The sequence below is a fragment of the Perognathus longimembris genome, chromosome 28 (assembly GCF_023159225.1).
Source record: "Perognathus longimembris pacificus isolate PPM17 chromosome 28, ASM2315922v1, whole genome shotgun sequence".
NCBI classification, from domain to species: Eukaryota; Metazoa; Chordata; class Mammalia; order Rodentia; family Heteromyidae; genus Perognathus; species Perognathus longimembris.
This window is the reverse complement of record NC_063188.1, coordinates 97,905,124-97,927,236: the sequence shown is the minus strand read 5'-3', so window position 1 is coordinate 97,927,236 and position 22,113 is coordinate 97,905,124. Positions and strand designations below refer to the sequence as shown.

Genomic DNA, 22,113 nt, shown 5'->3' with positions numbered 1-22,113 from the left:
AGTGCCCTTTAATTTTGTTAGGATAAATGCCCAGATTGTTGAGAATCTAACTCAAGAAACACTCATTAATTTTGGTAAGAAGTTTGTACTCACTTGTGAAAAAAATTTCAGTTCTGAGCTTGAAGTTAAAAAGGTGTCATAAGCTTTAAACATTAAGTGTGAGGTGTGAGGTTAAGACCTAAAATATGAAGAAATGCATTGTAATTGAAATGCAAAGTTTTTGTTTGTTTGTTTATTTTGCTAGTCCTGGGGTTTGAACTCAGGGCCTGGGCACTGTCCCTGAGTCTCTTTGTGCTCAAGGCTAGCACTCTACCACTTGAGCCACAGCACCACTTCCAAGACTGAAAATTCTTTTTTTTTTTTTTTTTGGCCAGTCCTGGGCCTTGGACTCAGGGCCTGAGCACTGTCCCTGGCTTCTTCCGGCTCAAGGCTAGCACTCTGCCACTTGAGCCACAGCGCCGCTTCTGGCCGTTTTCTGTATATGTGGTGCTGGGGAATCGAACCTAGGGCCTCATGTATCCGAGGCAGGCACTCTTGCCACTAGGCTATATCCCCAGCCCTGAAAATTCTTAAAAGGCATATAAAGTACATTTTATTAATATGCAGATACTTCAGTGCCATGCCTTGAGCAATGTATGCTGTTAATCTGTATTTGTCAAATGAGTGAGTAACCCTAATTGCATAGAAATGGATGCTGCAGATACAGAAAGGAACCCCTTGAAAGAGAAAGATGAACGATGCTGGGGCCAGACGTGCAGATATTCCTATTGGAATGGAAGGACTATGAACTACCAGCAAATGAGAAAGCCAGGCCTTTAAAGGAAGCTGAATCACAAGTGAGACACCTGGCCTTGACAGGAGGTTCCAGTCACAGTCCTCCCAGTTTCAGCCTCTGCAGTAATAAGGATTATAGACCCGAGCCACTGGCACCTGTCTGTTTACTTTTCTTTAAGATGCAGCACTTAGAGAAGGGCATTTAAATGATGATATCAGAAACTATCCCCACTTCTTTTTTCCCACAATCTCTCTTTTTATTAATGTCATTATTCCCTAAGTGGACCTTTCATAATCATCTGAAGAGTGAGGTATGTCTCCAAAGAGAAGGATTGGATAGATCAGTCTGTGGTCTGGGTCTTGGTGTGATTGCCCCAGTCTTTCTGTATTGTGTTTCTTCATTATCACCCTTGTGTTCTGTTCCTTTCCTTTTTAGACAGTGAAAACTGCTTAATTGGAAGTAGTCTTCCATTCCTTTAAGGCAGTTGTTATACTTAACTCAGTGCTGAGCCCCTTTTAAATGTATGTTTAGTTAGCAGATTGATAGAGAATCATTCCCATTGTAAAAAGAAGTGATAGATTGGGACAAGAAAGGATAGCATTAGGGCTGGGAAGGATGCCTAGTGGTACAGTGCTTGCCTAGCATGCATGAGGCCCTGGGTTCGATTCCTCAGTACCACATAAACAAAAAGCCAGAAGTGGTGTTGTGGCTCAAGTGATAGAGCACTAGCCTTGAGCACAGAGAAGCTCAGGGACAGTGTACAGGTCCGGAGTTCAAGCCCCAGGACTGACAAAAAGAAAAAGAATAAAAGGAAAGGATAGCCTGAGAAAACCTTGTCTATTAAATGCCCAGTTTTTAAGGTGAAGCATATCATTGGGTTGTTGGTTGTATTCAAGTCTTGGGCATAGAATTTAGAAATCAAGGACTGTGAAAGAATTGGAAATATGGCCTGGGAGCTGGAGCTAATGAGAATAATAGTACTATTTATTTGCTGGAGCCAGAGACATGGTTAGGTAAAACTCAAATGTCCACCATTAATACTCATTTGCCCCAGTACAAGAATCCAGCAGTCCAACTTTATAGCTAACTTGTCTTAATCTCATTACTAGTTTCACAAACATCCTTTCGTTATTTCATTGCAGATTTAAGAGATTCACCTCTTAACCTGTTGCTTAAGCCAAACATCAGGGGTTTATTTTCAATTTTTCTTTCTTTTCCTCACTTCCTACATCTACATCTTTAGCATAGCCTCCCTGCTTTTCATCCAGCTTTGCTGCTACCACCTTGTCCCATGCTTGGAGCATCTGTCCTGAACTACTGCTTCTGCTTCTCACTTCCCACAGCCCATTCACATGCAGCTGCGTGCAACGATTGTTTTAAAGTCAGATCATGTCATTCCCTCTGCCTCATCCCAGCACCTGGCAAGGTACTTGCAAAGTTGAAGCTCAGTGTTTTGAATAAACAAACGCCAAAAATTATGATGGGTAAAATTCCTTACAGACTGTTGATAAACTAGCTAACATGTCAACTTTCCTAGTCCAAACTGCATGTGGTCTTTCTTTGTAACGATAATAGTGGTCCTGGGTTTGTCAAGGTGCAGCTGTTTTTTTCTGTTCTCATGATGGTTGCTACCTATTTTTAGGATGGTTAACCGAGGATTTATATGTGGCATGGGAGCCAGAAAAACCAGTCACTACTCTTTGGCAATCTCATGGTAGCCAGGAGTATAAGATATACCAAGTACTTCCTCATACTATTTCTGGACCTGTTTTGAAAGTGTAACGTTACTGTAAGTTTTGGGGAGGAGCCTATTATTTGGGCAACATGACTCTTGAAGACGGAGTGAAGTTGGATTCACTCAACATGAAAAATGCTTATGTACACAGGAATCCAGATTGTTGTAGATCATTAAGAGGTTCTCATAGGGAAGGAACCATAGTCATAGTTGGACCAATTGTAATTTTCAAATGCATGGTCAAAAATGAATAATGTTAATCTAACTTTGAAATGTAAACTAGAAAGCAAAGTGACTAAATATTGGCACATGGATATATCCCAGAACAGAGATTATTGTTTTGTTTGTCTACGATATTACTTGGTATTGTGACAGAATTGTTAAGAGTGTGTGTGTGTGTGTGTGTGTGTGTGTGTGTGTGTGTGTGTTCATGCACGTGCACGCGCATGTGCTGGTTCTGGGAGTTTGAATGAGGGCCTTGGGCGCTGTCCCTGAGCATTTGTACCCAAGACTAGCCCTGTACCACATCAGCCTTGGCTCCACTTGGCTTTTGGGGATTAACTGGAGATAAGAATCTCAAGGACTTTCCTGCTTCTCATGGACTTTCCTCCCCCAGCTGGCTCAAACTGTGATCCTTATTAGGATTATAAGTATGAGCCATGCATGGCCAGCTAAGAGTTTTGTGTTGTTTTTTTTTTTTAAATCAGAATCATGAATGACATTGGTTGCTTTTGCTTATGCTTTTGTTGAAGAGATAGGGCACATGGCAGCTAAGCACTTGTATTTCTTTTTTTTTGACTGTTCTAAATTGTTTATTAGGTAAGAATTGTACAAACACTACTTTTATTATTAGCGGCAACTTAGGGTGGAGCAGGAGAATATTGCACTTTCGCCACACTGCTCGGCGAGAACCACCCATAGTGTGGTGGAACCTGTGGCCCTTTCCAAGGCCACGACCCTTGCAGCCTGCAGAGGTCAACCCATGCATCTCTCGGTGCTTGTGGACTGGTTTGGTGATCCATTGGGTGTCAGGATTTCTTCTGATGGCGTTATGGAATGGATCGATGCGGATAACCTCAACGAATTTCTCTGTAGAATCTTCACCAACCCAGTCAGAATTCAGGACTCTCAGAGCTCCACAGTGATGCCCAGCTTGCTCCTCGGCAACAGACTGAAGGCTACGAGCAAATTTGAGCTGTTTAACACCATGATGGTGGACAGGCTTGCCATAAGGAACCTGGCATTTGCGGCCGTAACAGCGCACAAGAATCCTGTATATGACGTAACCTTGCTTGGCTTTGTATCCCGGGTGGGGTGGGGCTTCCTCCATAGCTCCTGGATGTACTTGTAGGCAACCATCTTGGCTTACTTACCCAATGGCTGCCGCCAAACTGAAAGGAAGCCAGGACGTGTATTTCTTAATCCAGATAAAGACTTATAAATGGATCCATTGAGAGGGGAACAACTGATAGACATGGATGAGACAGAGGATAGCAGTGTGTGGTGGGAATGAAGGAGTTGAATTTTTGAAGTATTTGTCTAGGGTGAACCGAATGTCCTTTTGTTGATGCGTTTTTATCTTGTGTCAGTACTGAGGCTTGAGCTCAAGGCTTTATCTTTTTTAACTTGGCTCTATCTATCTATCTATCTATCTATCTATCTATCTATCTATCTATCTATCTATCTGTCTGTCTGTCTGTCTGTCTGTCTGTCTGTCTGTCTGTCTGTCTATCTATCTATCTATTCTTTTGCTCAAGGCTGGCACTTTACCACTTGAGCCATATTACCACTTCTGGATTTTTGCCGGTTGATTGGAGGTAGGGCTCACAGAATTTTCTGTCGGAGCTGGCTTTGAACTGTGATCCTCAGATCTCAGCCCTCTGAGGAGCTAGGATTACAGGCACAAGCTACTGGTGCCTGGATCCTTTTTTGTTTTCTTGGTTTAGCTCTTAACATTTCCATTACAAATGAAAGAAAGGATGGTATGTTTTCTATTTGACAGAAGTTCGTAGAAAAACTTTACCATTCTTTTATTCTATCTCCTTTGGGGTTGAAGAGAGCTATTATTTCAGTAGCAATTGCCAGGGTTTCCTTTATTACTGTTAATGATTTCAAGTTGGCATATTTTTTGATAAATCCCTAAGACAGTAAGCATTTTGTCCAGCTACCTAAGCAATGGAAGTGTATATTGTGCAGTAGTACCAGAGGTGTTTTTTTTTCAGCACAATATATTAACTAAGCAAAAAATTTAAAAGAACAAAGACAATAAAAATGATGTTTGTTAGTGGTACTTTGAGATATTTCAGGAGAGTTGAGATGTGAAGAAAAGCAATGGCCATATATAGAAAGCTGCCTCATATCCAAGAGTATCTATTGAAGTAAACTTGATGACAGACTTTTTTCCTCTTCATGAATCATTGTATTCCTATAAAAGCGAAAATTCCTCTTCATCTAAACAAATGGCTTCCACATCTGTTTTCTTAGTTCCTCAAAAGGGTGTCTTCAGCTTGCATTTTTTAAAAAAAGTGTTTATCTGTTTAAAACGAAATATCGTCAAAAGCACTTTATACATCAAAATCCAAGTTGGTCTGCTTATAAGAATTAGTCAAGTATGATCTGGTAGTGATGGTGATGTTAGAGGGAGAAAAGTTTGTATTCTTCATCTGTAAGTTCTCTTTAATTAGGCTGCTTAATTTTTTGATAAATGTTTAATTTTATTTGCCCTTTGGTATGGGGAACTAATTGAGTAGGTCTTTGTCATCTCAACATTTTAAAGCTCTTGGCTCAAAGATCTGAAGATAAGTATTTTATAACTTAGTAGCAGGAAAACTATCCTACTAGTCCCATTGACTAGAAATTGATTTGTAGTTAATTCAAAGGGTTTTCTTTTTGTTCCCATATCCAGTTTCCCTTCTACTATGTCACTAAGAAACACAGCAACAACTGGTTTGTAACATGTTCATTTCACTTTTCTGATGGACTTGTTCATTTCCCAGTCTCATGTGACTTTGTACACCACAAGGGTTTTGATTTTATCTTTTAAAAATCTTTAGTCTCTTCTTGGGTGACAGGCCACCATGCCCTTGAGCCCATCCTGCCATTTAAAAATAAAGAATGAGAAGCAGCTGAAGTGCTGGCTCTTTGCAGCTGACAGGAATCTGATCTACAAATTGAATTCTTTATGTGGGTACCGACATGCCAGTGGTGGTGTGTGGCTCCTTCTAGCCATGCCATTTGCAATCACAAGGTTTAAGAGAGAGGGAGCAGACGAAGTTGTCTCTAAGGGAGAGAGGACAGAACCATTTTCGCCCCCTAAACTGGCCGCCTTACTCCTGGGTTCTTGCTATCCAGCAGATGTTTGTCTTTCAGTGATAATTGCTCAGGCCCCTCCTATCACTCACTCTCCTTACCCACCTCCCGAGCTACACCTGTCTGTCCTATCTAAACAGCAACTTGGTGTGAGGTTAAAGGTCCATGTGAACTGTGAGACATTTGATGTTATAAAATCTAATTAGTGTCAAAGGCAATTAATAGAATCACTTATGACCTGGTTTCTCTAGAAGGTAGGAAAAATATAATTTGGATACTGAGTGGAATCTCTTCTGTCATCTTTTCTTTTATTGAATAAGTATGAATGAATTGATAACAAATACAAAACTTGACAGAAAAAAAAGAACACCCTCTCCTTTGATGCAGAAGAGAAGCAGGGAAAAGAGTGGTCATATAGGAGCTATAGGAAGCTCTTGGGATAGAAATTAATTGGTGTTTAATGTTCATGTGGAACTCCCATCAGCTTTCCTTCAATGTGGAAGGGTAGTGGCAAAGTTTTTGATTGTGGATCTGAATTTGGTAACTGTTAAGGTGGCTCAAGAAAGGCAAGATGCTCCCCCCTTTTGACCTTGCTCAAAGGACTAATATAATTATTTGTATGAGGTGCTAGCCACCTGTTAGGATCATTCTCATTAAAGGGCATTCTGTGGTGCCTTACTGTCTGACTGGCAGCCTGCATCAGATTTGCTAGTGGTCCCTAGTTTAGGTGACACCTGCCAATTGTGACAGAAAGAATGGAGACCTGATAGCTGAAAGGGAAGGGAAGGTACTGTTGGAAGGAATGAAGGATCAGGAGCCCCACCTGTCACTAGCACCATTAGATTTGATGCTCGTTTTTTGTTTAGTCTCCCTTTTCTCCCAGTGCCTCTCCAGTGAGCTGTTCTATCCATTCCACAGGGTTCTTTTATCATCCACATGCTGACATTGCTTTATTCATGTTTTTTCCTTTTGTCAAACATTGATTTTTCTTGTACCTGAAATACCCTCTGTCTCCTCCACTGAGCATCTTATCTTCTGTGCACCTCCTTGTATTCTTTTTCTTAATTTTTTTGGCCAGCCCTGGGTCTTGAAATCAGGGCCTGGACACGGTCCCTGAGCTTCTTTTTGCTCAAGGCTAGCACTCTACCACTTGAGCCACAGCGCCCACTTCCAGCCTTTTCTGTTTATCTGGTACTGAGAAATTGAACCCAGGGCTTCATGCATGCTAGGCAAGCACTCTACCACTAAGCTGCATTCCCAACCTAGTGCCTCCTTGTATTCATTTAGATATGTCCCAAACATATCCTGTTCCTTTCTCAAACTGCCCTTATGATTCTGGCCCCACAACTTGTGACCCATCTTAGATTCACTATCTCAATAAATGCCAGGAATATGAGTGTGATTCTTGACCTTTATGTCTTCTTGCTCCAAATCCAGCCCATAATCAAGTCCTGTAGATTTGATTTCCTAAATATCTATGCTTCTGTATCACCAGTGATCTTCACATGTTTTGATTTAGAGATGTCTTTAAGTTCTCAATCTGCTGAGCCACTCTCCACTTTAAAGACCTTAATATGGCTTACACAGTTGGGCCTCTCCTCTGCACTGTCTCCAGTTTCCCTGCGTGTTCTAGCCTCAGCATACTTCTGTTTTCTTTCCATTAGATTTTTTAAAACTTTATTATTTTGAAAACTTAATTTTCTTTAGTCACCATTCAGTTTTCCAGTGTCCCTTGGGTCCTCACACTGTCCCGTTTCTATTACTTCCTGTGACTTTCTGTTATATACAGTCTGCCTCCATTAACTTTTCTCAAACTACTACCCTAGGAGCGCCTGTTATATGAATGTGTGCAAATATATGTGTGTATATGTATATGTGTTTATATTTGCATATATATGTGTGTGTACACACACACTATAGATAAGAGATCACATCCAAGTCATTCATCTTTGTGTTCCCTACATCTTGTCCATAATATTTATTGGTGCATGAATAAATGAGGTTATTTTTAGGTTCTAAATGAGCAAACAAAAAAGGATATAGTACTCCCTACAATTCATGTCAAATTCTTGAGCCTTGACTTAGATCATAAATGAAGGACTTTTTGGACGGAGTGGGAGGAATGCTGGTCCTGGGGGCTTGAAGTCAGGACTTGAGAGCTGTCCCTGAACTTCAACTTTGGGCCACAGCTCCACTTCCAAGGTGGGTTTTTTTTTTCTTTTCTTTCTTTTTTTTTTTTTTTTTTGGTAGTTTAGTGGAGGTGAGTTTCGTAGACCTTTCTTGCCTGAGCTGGCTTTCTAACTATGATCCTCAGATCTCAGTCTTCTGAATAGCTAGTATTACAAGTATGAGCCACCTGTACCTGGCTTGTGAAGGACATTTTTTTCAAGCAATGAATAGCTAATCCTTAGATAGCCTTCACATTGCTCTCCATGTTAAATACCTGTATCTTAAATGACTTTTCTTAATCTGATTTATTTCCTTCAAGCTTCCTCTGGGTTCCAGAAGAAAATACAGAAGATGATAAGACAGGATGGACTTATTTTATTCTTAAATATATTTATACTGGAGGCATTCCTGAACAAATGTCTATGGAGTATAGTTCTCTGGACATTTAAATGCCATTATATTCCCCTAAAATTAGACTATCTCAAAGATACCTCTTCGACATGGGACCCTCTACAATGTTATCATAAGTAACTCCTAAAGTCTTTTCCAAGCTTTTAATAAAATAGTGGCATCAAGGAATACCCTTTATAAGAGAATAAAAGAATTGCTCTAAGAGGAGATGTAAAAAGTGTAATCATGACAGAACAGAACTTAGTATATAGTTCTAGTTCTGAACAATGGGGTTATCTTCTGAAGTATTAGGCTTTTAAAGTTCTCTCTTGGGTTGGGCTGTAGCTTGGATAAAGAGTGCTGGCCTATCATGTACAGGCCTTGGTTTCAATTTCCAATTCTTCCTTTCATCTGGTTGGAAGTAGAAAATAATGAAGGGCTTTCCAGTGACTAACTTTTCACACACTGATTGTACAGAGATAGTGAAAAATCAAAAATGGTGACAGCAATACACTGCTCACTCTCCAACTTATGTTCTCTAGACCACCAGCTATGTGCTCCTGTAGGACTGAGCTTCATGACATGTGCTTAGTAGTGACAAGTTGACACCCCGTTAGATCTGCCATTTGTAAGACTTGAGCTCAAAATTCCTAGTCAGATTTTTCCCATGACCCCAGATATAAAGAAAATGTTGCAGATTCTAGAAAATGTTAATGTCCTTTTTAGCTGCAAGTATTATCTTGATTGCCATGCTTCAGAATTGCCCAACTTCATTATCTGAGCATAGCCAGCCTGATGCTTCCTTCTCAAATAGATAATTATGATCAATTAAGCACTTTCAGGCCTTATAGAATACTTAATTTTATTAGTCAATTATTTGTGCTTTGAAAGAGTTAATGGTAGCTACCCAAGCCATTATTAGAAATTAGAATGTCCCAAAATAGAAAGGCTATTTCCTTTGTGTGTGGCACTGCAGTGGAAAATGCCAAGCATAGTTTTTACTGAGTTAAAGGGTGAAAGAAGGCGGGGTGGGGGAGAAAGTTACATGTAAATCATTTAGCCATTAACCTAATGGGTGGGTTTATAAATCCTATTACTGTAAGCTCTTTTCTTTTCTACTGAGGCCTGGTACATGCTTGATCCCACTAATGTGAAATTCATTCTATCTAAGTGATTACTAAAGTAAGACACTTTGAGTCAATTTTAATCAGGTTGTGTGAAACTTGCTTAAGTGCTTATGTTCACTAAAGCACGGACACAGTTTGGCCATGTCTTAATTAGCCCCTCAGAAGAGTTATAGGATGGATCAGTTAGGAAGCCACATCTCTGAGCCTTTTGACACATCCATGTTTTTCTGCGAGGGAAATACATTGTAGGTAGGGGCTGAAAATAATGCCTGGATCAGAAATGAAGGCCGAGGTTTCAGTGGGAATGTTTTGTGCCTCATGGCTATTATGTGAGTCCCAAGGAATCTGAAAGCTGTACTCTCAGGACTCATCTAGGCAGCTTCAATGTTATATTTAAGCAAATCAGATGTCAACAACGAAATTTGTAGACCTTCCTAAAAACGTGTATATGTTCCACACATTCAAATCTTTGCTGGCAGTTTGAGATTTTTAGATGTCTTGACTGATCTTAGGTTGATATCTCCTGTTCTAGTTTCTTAGGGCTTAGTGTCTTTGGGCTTTACTTACTTATTTATTTTTACTGGGCATTTAAAAATTTAAGAATGTAAAGGCTGTATTTGAGCTCTTGCATTGGTGAGTAGATTTCATTCATGTGTGCTTTAAAGTCAGCTCTACAAGCTCTTTAGGGTCCTGTGTTAGATATAACCCCAAGTCTGACAGTAATGCTCACAAATTCAAGTGAAACATGCAGATCCTGGAGTGGAAGAGGACTAGAGAATAAGAATGTTGTGAAGGGAAGGTTTCTTTAAAGGTGAAACACTTTTTAAATGTCAGACTGTAGTGTGAATTTCAAAAAATTCTTAGGACAAATAAAAATTCACATTGAGGATGAGAAATTATAAGTCAAAAGAGACATCTACTTTAAGATTTCACATATTCTAAGATACAGCTTTTGGTATATTCATTTTTTAGATAAAAATTAGAGCCCTGTCAAATTGTAGCGCAATAATTGAGAGATACTTATAAATATCATTAAATATGTCTGTTGGGAGGAGAAGCCTTTCAGAAAGCATTGTGTATTCAAGTGTTTTATATTTTTTACACATGAGCTACCAGAAGGTCTAGGTTGCAAATTAAGGATTTAAAACAAAATCAGCCTACCCGGAAACAAGAGTTGTATGGGAGAGGTACACTTTCAGTGAAGTTTATAATTAATGGACCTTTATCACTGGGGTAGAAATTCTTTTCTTTTGAGTAATACTTGTTTATATCATATGTATTGTGTTTGAAGGTGGGATTAAAACTGATTCACTCCTCATTTCTTGGGTGGAAAGAGCTACCATTTAAATGTGTACTGTGTGTGGGTTTAATTGCTACTCTTTTGTAACCAACTTTGGGTTCTTAGGGAAATGAACTTTTTGATTGATAATGGCTTTGTGTTTTTTCAAGCTGGACCACAGAGGGTTTTCCTCTTAGTATATCTTCGGAGAGAAGTATTTATTGAATTACTATAATGTCTGAGGCATTGTGCTAAGTTGAATTGCTATGAGAAGATCTTTGCCTATAATATATTCAGTTTCATACTCTTACATGTTGGTCGGCACATAGGATGAGCAGGCCCATTAATTAATATGGCTAAATTGGCCAGGTTTTCAGATTGTGAAGTTCTTTGTACAGAATGTAGATGTTAAGTAGAGACACCAGTATTCTTCTTCTTTTTTTTTAAACTATGAGAGGTACAGAGACAAATAGATACAGGGCAGGGAGAGATAGGAAGGATTGGCTTGTGAGGCTGTAGGCTGACAAGCCCAGAATTTGTAGGGTGATGTGGGGTGGACTGGTAAGCAGGCTGGAGGAAAAAAAGAGTTGATGTTGCAGCTCATGCAGGAAGGCAGTCTGCAGCAGAATTCTTTCTTCTTCCAAGGACCTCGTCTCTCCCCTCCCCCACAAGGTCTTTCCTCCTTGGCTGGGTTGATCATCTGCTTTATTCAAAATCAACTGATATAAATGTTAATTTTATTTAAAAATACTTTCACAGTGGGAGTATTATTCCTGGTGTTTGACCAAATATAAGGGTGCCATGGTCTAACCAAGTTGACACATAAAATTAACCTAGCCTGCCTTCCTAACCTACAGTTTTAATCCCCTGTAGAAACAGTTTGTGAAAAGCATAGAATATGGCATGTTTAACTTACTAGATACAATATGAGTAAAGCATAGTGAAGGATGACTGTGGGAAGCATTAGAAGATAAGGCGAGCCTCAACAAGATCATGAACTCAGGGTCAAGCTAAGAGGCCTTCAATTTCATCTCAGAGTACTTTTCTTTCTTTTTTTGGTTGGTATGGGTTGAACTCAGGGCCTGAGCACTGTCCCTGAGCTTTTTTGCTCAAGGCTAGTACTCTACCACTTTGAGCCACAGTATACTTCTGGTTTTCTGGTGGTTAATTAAGATATAAGAGTCTCATGGACTTTACTGCCCAGGCTGGCTTCTAACTGTGATCCTCAGATCTCAGCCTCATAAGTAGCTAGGATCACACAGGTGTGAGCCACAGGCACTCAGCAAGGAGTGGCAAAGAGCATATTTTTGGTAAAAAACAATAAACCCCACTGGTAAAGTGTGAAGAATAGCTTGAAAGGTACTGATGCTAGAGTCAGGCAGGCTAAGTAAGTTGTTAAAGTCTGAAGAAATGATATAGGAATGGATGAAGATGGGATAGCACATTGGCAATAGACACTGTGATGTAGTGGATTTGAAAGAAAGTCAGACCTTTGTTAAACATCTTTTAAAAAACAAAACAAAAACAGAAAACCACCTTTTCTTTTTTGCTTGTCCTGGGGCTTGAACTCAGGGCCTGAGAACTGTCGCTGAGCTGCTTTTGCTCAAGGCTAGCGCTCTACCAATTGAGCCACAGTGCCACTTCCGGCCTTTTCTGTTTATGTGCTACTGAGGAATTGAACCCAGGGCTTCATGCATGCTAGGCAAGCACTCTACCACTAAGCCTCATTCCCAGCCCTGCTAAACATCTTTTAGTAGACACAGGGTAACTCTACATGACAAAAATTGGCCTAAAATGTTAAGAGTGCCAATGTTGAGAAACCTTGATGTATTTATAGGTGTGCATATATACTCCCTGTGAGTGGAAACGAGAGCGAAGGTGTTGGAAATTTCTATGTAATGTAAATATATTCAGTTTTGCTAAGGAACATAAAGCTATGTTCATACAAATTGGTGAGCACTAAAATATTTCTAGCTATATCAGAACCACACAGTCTTCAAGAGGCACCATAGAATATGGAAATATATCCTTGCAATGTTAATTGTCCTGGTTGGATGATTTTTTCCCTAATACTAAAGAAGTATATGTAGTTCAAGGACAAAACAACCCCAAATATCATGAAAGAGACATTTATGTGCCTCAAACGTGGTTTCTAGACTTTCACATCTGGCAGAAATGCCAATCACTGTATTTTTAAATGTTTTATTTTTGCAGAGTACTTTATAGCATATAGTCCTTTTCATTGCGACTCAGCTCAGAGAGTAGGTGGGAAAGTCAAAACTTTTAAAAGAAGTAAGTGACCCAGTATCAAAAAAGTGTTAATTGATTGAGACAGGAAATAGAGTGCTTACTACATCCACAGCCCTTATTTTCTTGAGCATCTTATGGAGAAGACACCTGTAAGAATTAAGAACAAAAATGAATAAGAAAATAGTAAGAAGGCATAAATGTTCATCAGGTGTGAGAATGGAGTAATAGGAGTCCTGGTTGCTGAAATTTTGATTAGAGAATGCTTAGATATCGGTCAGATTATCAAATGTCATAATATTTATATTTCATCTACTTTTCCCTATCCTTCAAATCTCTTCATTTTCCTACCCCTCTTATGCTAATGTCTTTTTAAAAAATTTCCAGTTTATTTCTAATTTTATATCACCAGTAATGGAAGAATCCTAAAGCCATTGGGATTTCAGTAATTCTATTTATGCATTATTTGTTTAGAATTTGACCTTATTCAGTATTTTCGTTTTGTTTTTGTTTTTGTTTTTTTTTGTTTTGTTTTGTTTTGTTTTTTTGGCCAGTCCTGGGCCTTGGACTCAGGGCCGGAGCACTGTCCCTGGCTTCCTTTTTGCTCAAGGCTAGCACTCTGCCACTTGAGCCACAGCGCCACTTCTGGCCATTTTCTGTATATGTGGTGCTGGGGAATCGAACCCAGGGCCTCATGTATACGAGGCAAGCTCTCTTGCCACTAGGCCATATCCCCAGCCCCCTTATTCAGTATTTTCTTGTAGGAATTTCATTGTGTTTAATATCTGAATCATACACCAATGTGGGTTTTTTGTTTGCAAGTTATTACTATATAGAGTAGATATACACACTGAGAGTAGGACCTTGCAACTTTACTGTTTTCTACTTTGGAAAGCTGGTGTTTTTTCTCTTATTAATAAGCTATTTTGTCACAGCATCTAAAAACTTTCCATAGTCTTTGAATGCATTGCAAGACAAAGTATTCTTTTTCAATAAAATATCATGACCCTGTTGTTGTCTTGGAGGTGTGAGCAGAACCTATAAATACATATCGCTCAGGTTGCTCTTGTTCTTAACATTGATATAGCAAACATACACTTTCTGCTTGGTAAACAATATGTTGTCTATGTGTATATACGTAATGTATGTATGTATGTATGTATGTATGTATGTATGTATGTATGTATGTATGTTTGTATGTATGTATAATTTGTCGTGGGGTATGAACTCTGGGCCTGGGCCCTGTCCCTGAGCTCTTCAGCTCAAGGCTAGTGCTCTACCACCTGAGCCACAGCACCACTTCTGGTGGTTAATTGGGGATAATAGTCTGATGGACTTTCCTGCCCTGGCTGGCATTGAACCGAAATCCTCAGATCTGGGCCTCCTGAGTAGCTAGGATTAGAGATGTGAGCCACTGTCGCCTGGCTGTGGGTATATTTTTAAACAGATAGTTTTCTTTATAGAATATTTTTATGCATTTTAACTTTGTTTTTGGGTGTCCACCATAGTTTCCTAGCTTTCCGAGCCTCCAATTGGGGTTAAAATATCTTTTTTATATTATTTTAATTGTTGTTCTCCCCACCCCCACCCTCTTTCCTGTTTCCCCCCTCTTCTTTTTTTTTTTTTTTCTAACGGCACTGTTCTGCAAAGCTTGCAATGATTGATATGATGGCAGTGCTGTCATTCTTTTTAACCAAAAAAAAAGTCATTTTTGTTCTAGTTATTTTAATAGAGTCCCATTAAAGATGTATTGCTGACTGAAATATCGGCATGAAGGGCTCTCACTGAGCTGAGCCCAGGAATTAAGAAGTCAGGAAATCGGCTGCTGCATTGCAAGAGAGCCTTGTGTGACACCGAATCTCCTGATTGGGGAGATCATTACTGCTATTATGACTCGACTTGCGTAGGAATTTTAAATTCCATCTGAATGTCAGTAATAACCCTCTTAGCAAATTATCCTGAATAAAATCATGAAGGCATTTTATATAATAGGTGTTGAATTACTGGATAGATTTGCTAATTAAATACTCTTTGTTCTGCTGCAGTTGACATTACAGGGTAAGATCTTGAACAATTATTCTCAACAGCTGTACTTTGTTAAGGGAAAAATTAACCACAAAGTTTATTTTTTTACACTTGAAGTTGGCAGATTTTTGAAATGTGCTTGAAAAAATTCCATCATCCAATTGGTAATGAGTAGATAAATATGCAGGTGTTGCTGTGAAATCAGATAACTGCAGACTGCCTTATTAATGAATTTAGCAAGCCTTTATAGCCCTGTTTTCTAGCCGTTGGCACTTATAAAATGATTTTCTGTCAGAATGGGTAGCTTTAATATTAGGCTTGTCACTTTGAAGTGAACTTACAAACGATCATCTTGTAATCATTATACCTTGTGTCCAGTATATCTTTTGGGGCACTTTTGGCTATTTAAAAATGCATTTCTTCAATGAAAACCTATCTGTAATGCAAAAGTTTTTGATTGTTAGCATCTAGAATTTTCATGTGGGTTGGGTGTAATGAAAAGAAAATGAAAGCTAAGGTCAAGCCTTCACTAGCTCTGTTACTTTGGGCAGAAATCTTAGAGTCTAATTTACCTCATCTCTCAAATGTGACTTAGGACACTGCCTACCCTTTCAGTCAGCATTCTACAAATATATATTAATAGCCCCATGATACTAGGCTTTCTGCTACATACTCAGAATTCTGTAATCTAGTTGAGTGTCCAGTAGCAGTGAGCAGTCTGATTTGAGGACTGGGCCTGAGTCAGCTTTGGGCTATCCTGCTCATTAGCACTTGAATAAGCATTGGACTGAAGAGGGCACTGTGGTACCCACCACCTAGAACTGCTTGGTGGACAAACATGAGAGGACAGACTCCTGCCTTATTGTGGATTGTCTTGTATTGGATGAACTAAATAGTCGACAAGCTGCGGTTAGAACCTTGAAGTAGAAATAGTACACTGTCATCAGCTCCTGGTGAAGATCACTGAACAAGCCAGTGATTAAATCTACCCACAAAAAAATCAATACAACCTTGGTCAAGAGATACTGATCTACATTTATAAAAAAATTTAAAATATAACCTTAGACGCCATAAGTGCACTAGTAGGATTAATTTTTACTGGCAGGTTTGTAAATTACATGTGTATTAGAGTTAATTATTAAAGTATGACTAATGGTAAAGATTAGTGACAGCCTATATGTTGATTCATAAAACACTAATTTATGATCATTTCTTAAAATGGACTGTTCAGTAGTCATCAGTAAGTAATAAGACAGCTCTTTGTGTGTGGGCTTGCAATCATTTCTAAGATAAAAGTGTTTAGTAAAAAAATGCACTTGTAGCCAGGCACTGGTAGCTCATACCTGTAATCCTAGATACTCAGGAGGCCGAGATTTGAGGATCACAGTTAGAAGCCAGCCCAGGCAGAAAAGTCTGTGAGAGTCTCATGTTTAATTAACCACCAGAAAACTGGAAGTGATGCTGTGGCTCAGAGTGATAGAATGCTAGCCTTCAGTGATAAAGCTCAAGGGCAGTGTTCAGGCCCACAGTTCAAGTCCCATGGCTGACAAAAAACAAATGCACTTGCAATCCAATCTTAAAATTTGCCATTTCTGTAAATAGCATCTACCTAAAAGTCTCTGCCACCAAATAGAAAATTGTTTTAGTCGCAGCCCTCAGATTATGCCTGGGACTGGTTGTAAATTGCAGGTAGACTATATAGTGGAGTAAAGAATGGCAGTTCACACTGACAGTGCACTCAGGAATGGCAGAGTAGGTTTGGTACACATTGTGAAAAGAAGTTGAGAGTTGAAGAAATTAGTTACTGAATTTATAGTGAAAGGATGATAAGTTGCTCCTGAGATATTTTACTTAATAGGTACCATTTACCTTATAGAGTTGGATGAGAGCTAAACCTTATAAGGTAGAAGGGGAAGAGGGTGGTAAGAACTCTGGGTAAGTAGTTCTGTCCTCACTATGATTAACTTGAGTTGATCTCATTTTCACCCTTTTCCCAAAGGAACTGTCAAGTATTCTCCCAGAATGTATTTCCCTATCATTTAAATGTTAGCAAATGAAGATACATAGTGGAGGAGAGTGAATATTTTTCTTAAGCTTTCCTTAGTGTCTAGTAGAAAAGTAGTTTGGGTTCGTATCAGTCAACTGGCACACAGCTTTTTGAGGGCCTGCTATATAGGAAGTCAACAGTTAGGCATAAACAAGCTGTCTGACCTTCAGAATCTTGTGTTCTAGTTGAGGAAGAGAATAACCACTAATAACATAAACCATCATTCAGTTGCTGGAAGAACAGAGTAAGCACAAGACAGAAAAGGAAGGTCACTTTGGGCTTATAGAGAGTCAAAATGAAGTCACGGAAGAAAACTGGGGAAGAAATTCTAGTAGGGGAACACTGTATGACCAAAAGCATGTAAACATGGAGTACGCACAGCAGTTGTTGAAGACTGATTCATCTTAACAAGCTGGAGAGTGTGTTGAAGGGAATACCAGGTTATACACCTGGATTTAGGTGCAGTTGGCTTGATCTTGTAGGTATTGAAAACATTTCAAAGATTACTGATTCACCTTCAATGACAACCACATGGTCAGGGAGTCAGGTGCTTTCTGCCTTGAGGTCTGCTCTTTTCAGCATGTTAGCTTGCATCCACATGCACTGGCCTTTGTGGTCACAGTGAAAGATGCTGCTGCTCCAAGGAGCACTCGGTGCAGAAACAATTTTACTTCTCCCTTCTTATTAGGAAAGAAACCCTTTCATAGAAGTTTTCAGAGATGAATTCTCCAACATTTGATTGATCAAGGTTAAGTTGTCATGTGCAAATGCCCAACTTGATCACTATTTCCAGTATGGAATTGCCATGATTACTGTAGGCCAGTGGTCCTTAGTTCAGCTTGCAACATGAGCCTCATGTCGAAGCTCTTTTAGAAAAGAACTAACAGTTGTTGTTTCTTTAAAGGTCTTCGGGTGTTTCCACTGTACAGTCAATATGAAAAATCAGTGGTTTAGTAGCTCAGTCAGATTATCCCCACCAACCAACCCCAGGTAGGGAAGAAGCTTCTTCTGCTATTGAAATCTGAACCAAGGCTGATACTGGCAAATGTGGTTCTAGGAAAGCCTGGGTAGAAAAGTCCATGGCACTTCATCTCTGTGGAAAGAAGCTAGGCATGGTGTTGTATACCTGCGGCTCTCAGCTACGACAGAAAGCATAAAATAGGTGGATTGCAGGCCAAGCATATGTCTGGGTAGAAAACAAGACACTATCTCAAAAAGAACAAATACAAGAATGTAAACTGGTTCAGCCACTCTGGCAAGCAGTATGGAGATTCGTCAGAAGGCTCAATATAGAACTCCCCTATGACCCAGCAGCCCCACTGTTGGGTATCTATCCAAAAGCCCACAAACAAAATCACAGTAATGCCACCAGCACAACAATGTTCATCGCAGCACAATTTGTCATAGCGAGAAGCTGGAACCAACCCAGATGCCCCTCCATAGATGAATGGATCAGGAAAATGTGGTACATATACACAATGGAATTTTATGCCTCTATCAGAAAGAATGACATTGTTCCATTTGTAAGGAAATGGAAGGACTTGGAAAAAGTTATACTAAGTGAAGTGAGCCAGACCCAAAGAAACATGGACTCTATGGCCTCCCTTATTGGGAATAATTAGTACAGGTTTAGGCAAGCCATAGCAGAGCATCACAAGGCCCAATAGCTATACCCTTATGAACACCTAAGATGATGCTAAGTGAAATGAACTCCACGTTATGGAAAAAAGTGATATATCACAGTTGTAACTACTTTCAACGTCCTATGTGTATGTGTAGTTTCTATTATTGATGATGTTCTTGTATCACCTTCCTATGGTTGTACCTACACTATCTCTGTAATCTTATCTGAGTATATTGGAAACCATGTTTACTGGTATTGGAAGTAGGAAATTCAAAGGGAATACCAAATTTGAGAGACACAGGGTAAAAAAAGAGAAATAACTACAAAAGCAATACTTGCAAAACTGTTTGGTGTAAGTGAACTGAACACCTGGGGGGGGGGAGGGAAAGGGGGGGGAGGGAGGGGGGCATGAGGGACAAGGCAACAAACAGTACAAGAAATGTATCCAATGCCCAACGTATGATACTGTAACCTCTCTGTACATCAGTTTGATAATAAAAATTTGAGAAAAAAAAAAGAACAAATACAAAAAGGCCTAGCAACATGGCTCAAGCACTTGCTTGCTTCAAGTGTGAGGACCTGAATTGAAACTAGCGGGGGTTGGGGGTGGAGAATACATAGATGTAAAAGATACTCCAAAAGGCAAGATTTATAGGGCGCTGTACTATAGAGGACCAGAAAGCACAAATGATGTCATGAGATTTGAGCTTAGTTGAGAAGATATGAGAAAGAAACATAAATTGAATCTTTATTTGGCATACTGGAAAGGCCACTTCTGGTTTCAAATGATGCACTGAAAGACAGGTGATGGTAGCAAAGCAGTAACAAGGAGTCTAAGTCTCTGCCTTGGAGCTAGAGCGCCTAGGTTCATACCCTGTTTTGCCATTACTAGGAGGAATGTCTTTTGGCATACAACAAATTGATTATAGGTCTGTGTCCCCATGCCCAGCTTGTTCTTTAAAATACTGTCTCACCAACTTTTTGTCTGGGCCGACCTCAAACTGTGATCCTCTTATCTCCCCTTGCCAAATTAGCTAGGATTACAGGCCTAAGCCACCATGACTGGTTCCATGTTAATTACCTTTTAAAAGAGTTTTTCACATTTTATTTATTTTTATATGCCCGTTACAATTTACATGTCTCTAGTTTGTAGCCGTGTGTGTGGAGACAAGCCCATCTATAGTTGTTGACTATGTTGGTTTTCATTTACTGCCTTCTCCCACTCTCCCTTCCTCCCTTTCCTCTCTCCCTTCCTCCCTTCCCCCTCTCTTTCCCTCCCTTCCTCCTCTCCCTCCCTCCCTCCTCCTCCCTCCTTCCCTTCTTTCCTCCCTCCCTCCTTTCTGTGAGTGTTGGTACTGAGGCTTGAACTCAGGGCCTAGGTATTGTCCTTTCATTTGCTCAAGGCTGCCACTATATTGCTTGAGTCACAACTTCACTTCCAGCATTCTGTTGGTTAACTGGAGGTAAGAGTCTTACTGACTTGCCTGCCTGGGCTGGCTTCAAATGAGCTGTTCAGATTTTAGCCTCCTCAGTAGCTAGGTGTGAGCCACTCATGCCCAGATCACTGGCTACTTGTTGAGCCCCCTTTTTACTGGGCACTGTGTTAGCTCCAGGTAATATAATAGGGTTCTGTTCTCTGCCTTCAAGAAATTTAGAGAGGAATTTTAAGTCTAGTAAATATTTTTTGTTTTTACTTTTTAAGATCTTGAATACTATGAGTAAGAACTGCCAAATTAGCAGTGATCTGTTAAGCTTTTTTAGCCATGCTGTTCTATTCAAATATTAGTAGTGGAAATACGGTTTTTTTTTTGGTTTTTTTGCCTTTTTCAATTTTTGCAGAGATATTTTATTATGTATGTTTGTTATATAGAAGTATATAGTTAAAACCTTTTTAAGTATCTGTGTTAAGAATCAGCATGAGGTGAACTTTTTTAGTTGATGTTATTTTGAGGCAAATCACTGAGAGTTGCCTTTTTGTTCTGTTTCTGCAATTGTGTAATGTGTTGTTAATCTTTTGTTTCATTTAGATCTTGATGCATACGAAAGAGATGGTGCAGAAGGTAATGCTGAGCATTTTCATTATACACTATCCCTTAAATATCATACCTGGCGATGTGCTGTATTCCAGGAAAATCATAACCCAAACATACTAGCAATTGCTTCTTAGGATGCCTAGTTTACGCTCATAATCCTTCTAGTGGATTACAGCTTTTTTCTTGTACCAACATTGATATGATCTAGCCTCTGCTTGAAGCCTATATGCAAGAGTTTCAGGCAAATTAGTAACAGTGCTAATTAGAGTTTATTTTCATGGCTTTCTACTGTATGTGCTCCAGTGTTGTTTGTTATGATTGATTTTTTTTGGCACTCTTAATATTCCACTAAATACTATTTGGCTGTTGAGAATTTAATATGGATTTGTGCCCCTAAATTTTTGAAATCCATTGTATTTCTGATCCTTAATTGCCATGACCACTAAGCATGTAGCACAGTGGATGAATACAGAGCCAGTTTCCTACACTCTTACTCTCCTTATCATTAAGTTCTATATTTTGTCTCAGTTGAAACTCGACTCAGTTTTTGTCCATTCAACTCTGTATTTTTGGAAATTTGCAAGATTCTCTTAATGGTGAGGTACTTGCCTTTCTAGTTTATAAGGTCTTAATCTTCAATTGTACACTCTGTTCATACAGGTAGTAATTATCATAAACTTTTGAAGAGTCAGTGGACCCTATAATTTCTCTAGGATGAAAAATTTTTATCTTCATTGTTTATAATGGTCAGTTTGTTTTTGTTGTTAATTTTTATAATTTTGGCTTTTCACTAGATGAATCTTGAAGTTATTTATGGAGATACAGATTCAATTATGATAAACACCAATAGCACTAACCTAGAAGAAGTATTCAAACTGGGAAACAAGGTAAGGTCATTTGAAATTGGTTTACCTTTTTAAAAGTTCAGTTTTTAACATGAAATACAATGAATGTATGTGTTTGCTTCTGAAAATAACAAACTTGTCACATTAAATTCTTTTTCTTAGTTTTTTTTACTCTGCATTCCTTGTTATGATGGTAAAATTCAAAGGTGATGATGTCTTTAACTGATAGACAGTACTTTCCTTTGAAAGTTTACAATAAATTTACAATGTTGTAAGTTTAAGATATAGTCATATTAGTATTTACTACTTTAGTACTCACAGGGAAATATGTCTAGTAGTTCATATATTGTGTACATAGATGCAGAAAAATATCTATACACTTGCATGCACAGATATACACATACTTATACCCACCTATCATTTTACAGGAGTACTTAAAACATATTTGAAGTGCAAGGAGACTTTTGTGGGTATTTGTAGTCATTACATTGCAGTTATCAATTGGCAA

The 22,113-nt window shown here is 39.0% G+C and overlaps 2 protein-coding genes across 5 annotated transcripts in view; one reads left to right on the top strand and one right to left on the bottom strand.

Moving 5' to 3' along the window:
* Pola1 (DNA polymerase alpha 1, catalytic subunit) overlaps window positions 1-22,113 on the top strand; it is a 300,929-nt gene that overhangs the window by 97,535 nt on the left and 181,281 nt on the right. For all 4 annotated transcript variants that reach the window (XR_007209422.1, XM_048336784.1, XM_048336786.1 and 1 more), the window contains exons 27-28: window positions 20,755-20,787; window positions 21,555-21,647. Coding sequence is in view for 3 of the 4 variants with exons in the window: in XM_048336784.1 (XP_048192741.1) it covers window positions 20,755-20,787; window positions 21,555-21,647 (126 nt within the window). In the remaining variant the exon portion in view is untranslated. The remainder of the gene's footprint in view (window positions 1-20,754; window positions 20,788-21,554; window positions 21,648-22,113) is intronic.
* Window positions 1,960-3,840, bottom strand: LOC125344046 (60S ribosomal protein L15-like). Its single transcript, XM_048336650.1, has 2 exons — window positions 3,352-3,840; window positions 1,960-2,133 (listed from the first exon to the last, which is right to left on the bottom strand). Exons 1-2 carry the CDS (start codon window positions 3,838-3,840, stop codon window positions 1,960-1,962), a joined length of 663 nt encoding a protein of 220 aa, XP_048192607.1.

Bases quoted from the DNA above. Each gene is read 5' to 3' on its own strand.
- LOC125344046 (XM_048336650.1), bottom strand. From the start codon at position 3,840: ATGGAGGAAGCCCCACCCCACCCGGGATACAAAGCCAAGCAAGGTTAC. The intron at 2,134-3,351 runs GTAGTGTTTGTA...CGTTGCACGCAG, and splicing joins AGTTGCCGCTAATAATAAAA to CTGCATGTGAATGGGCTGTG.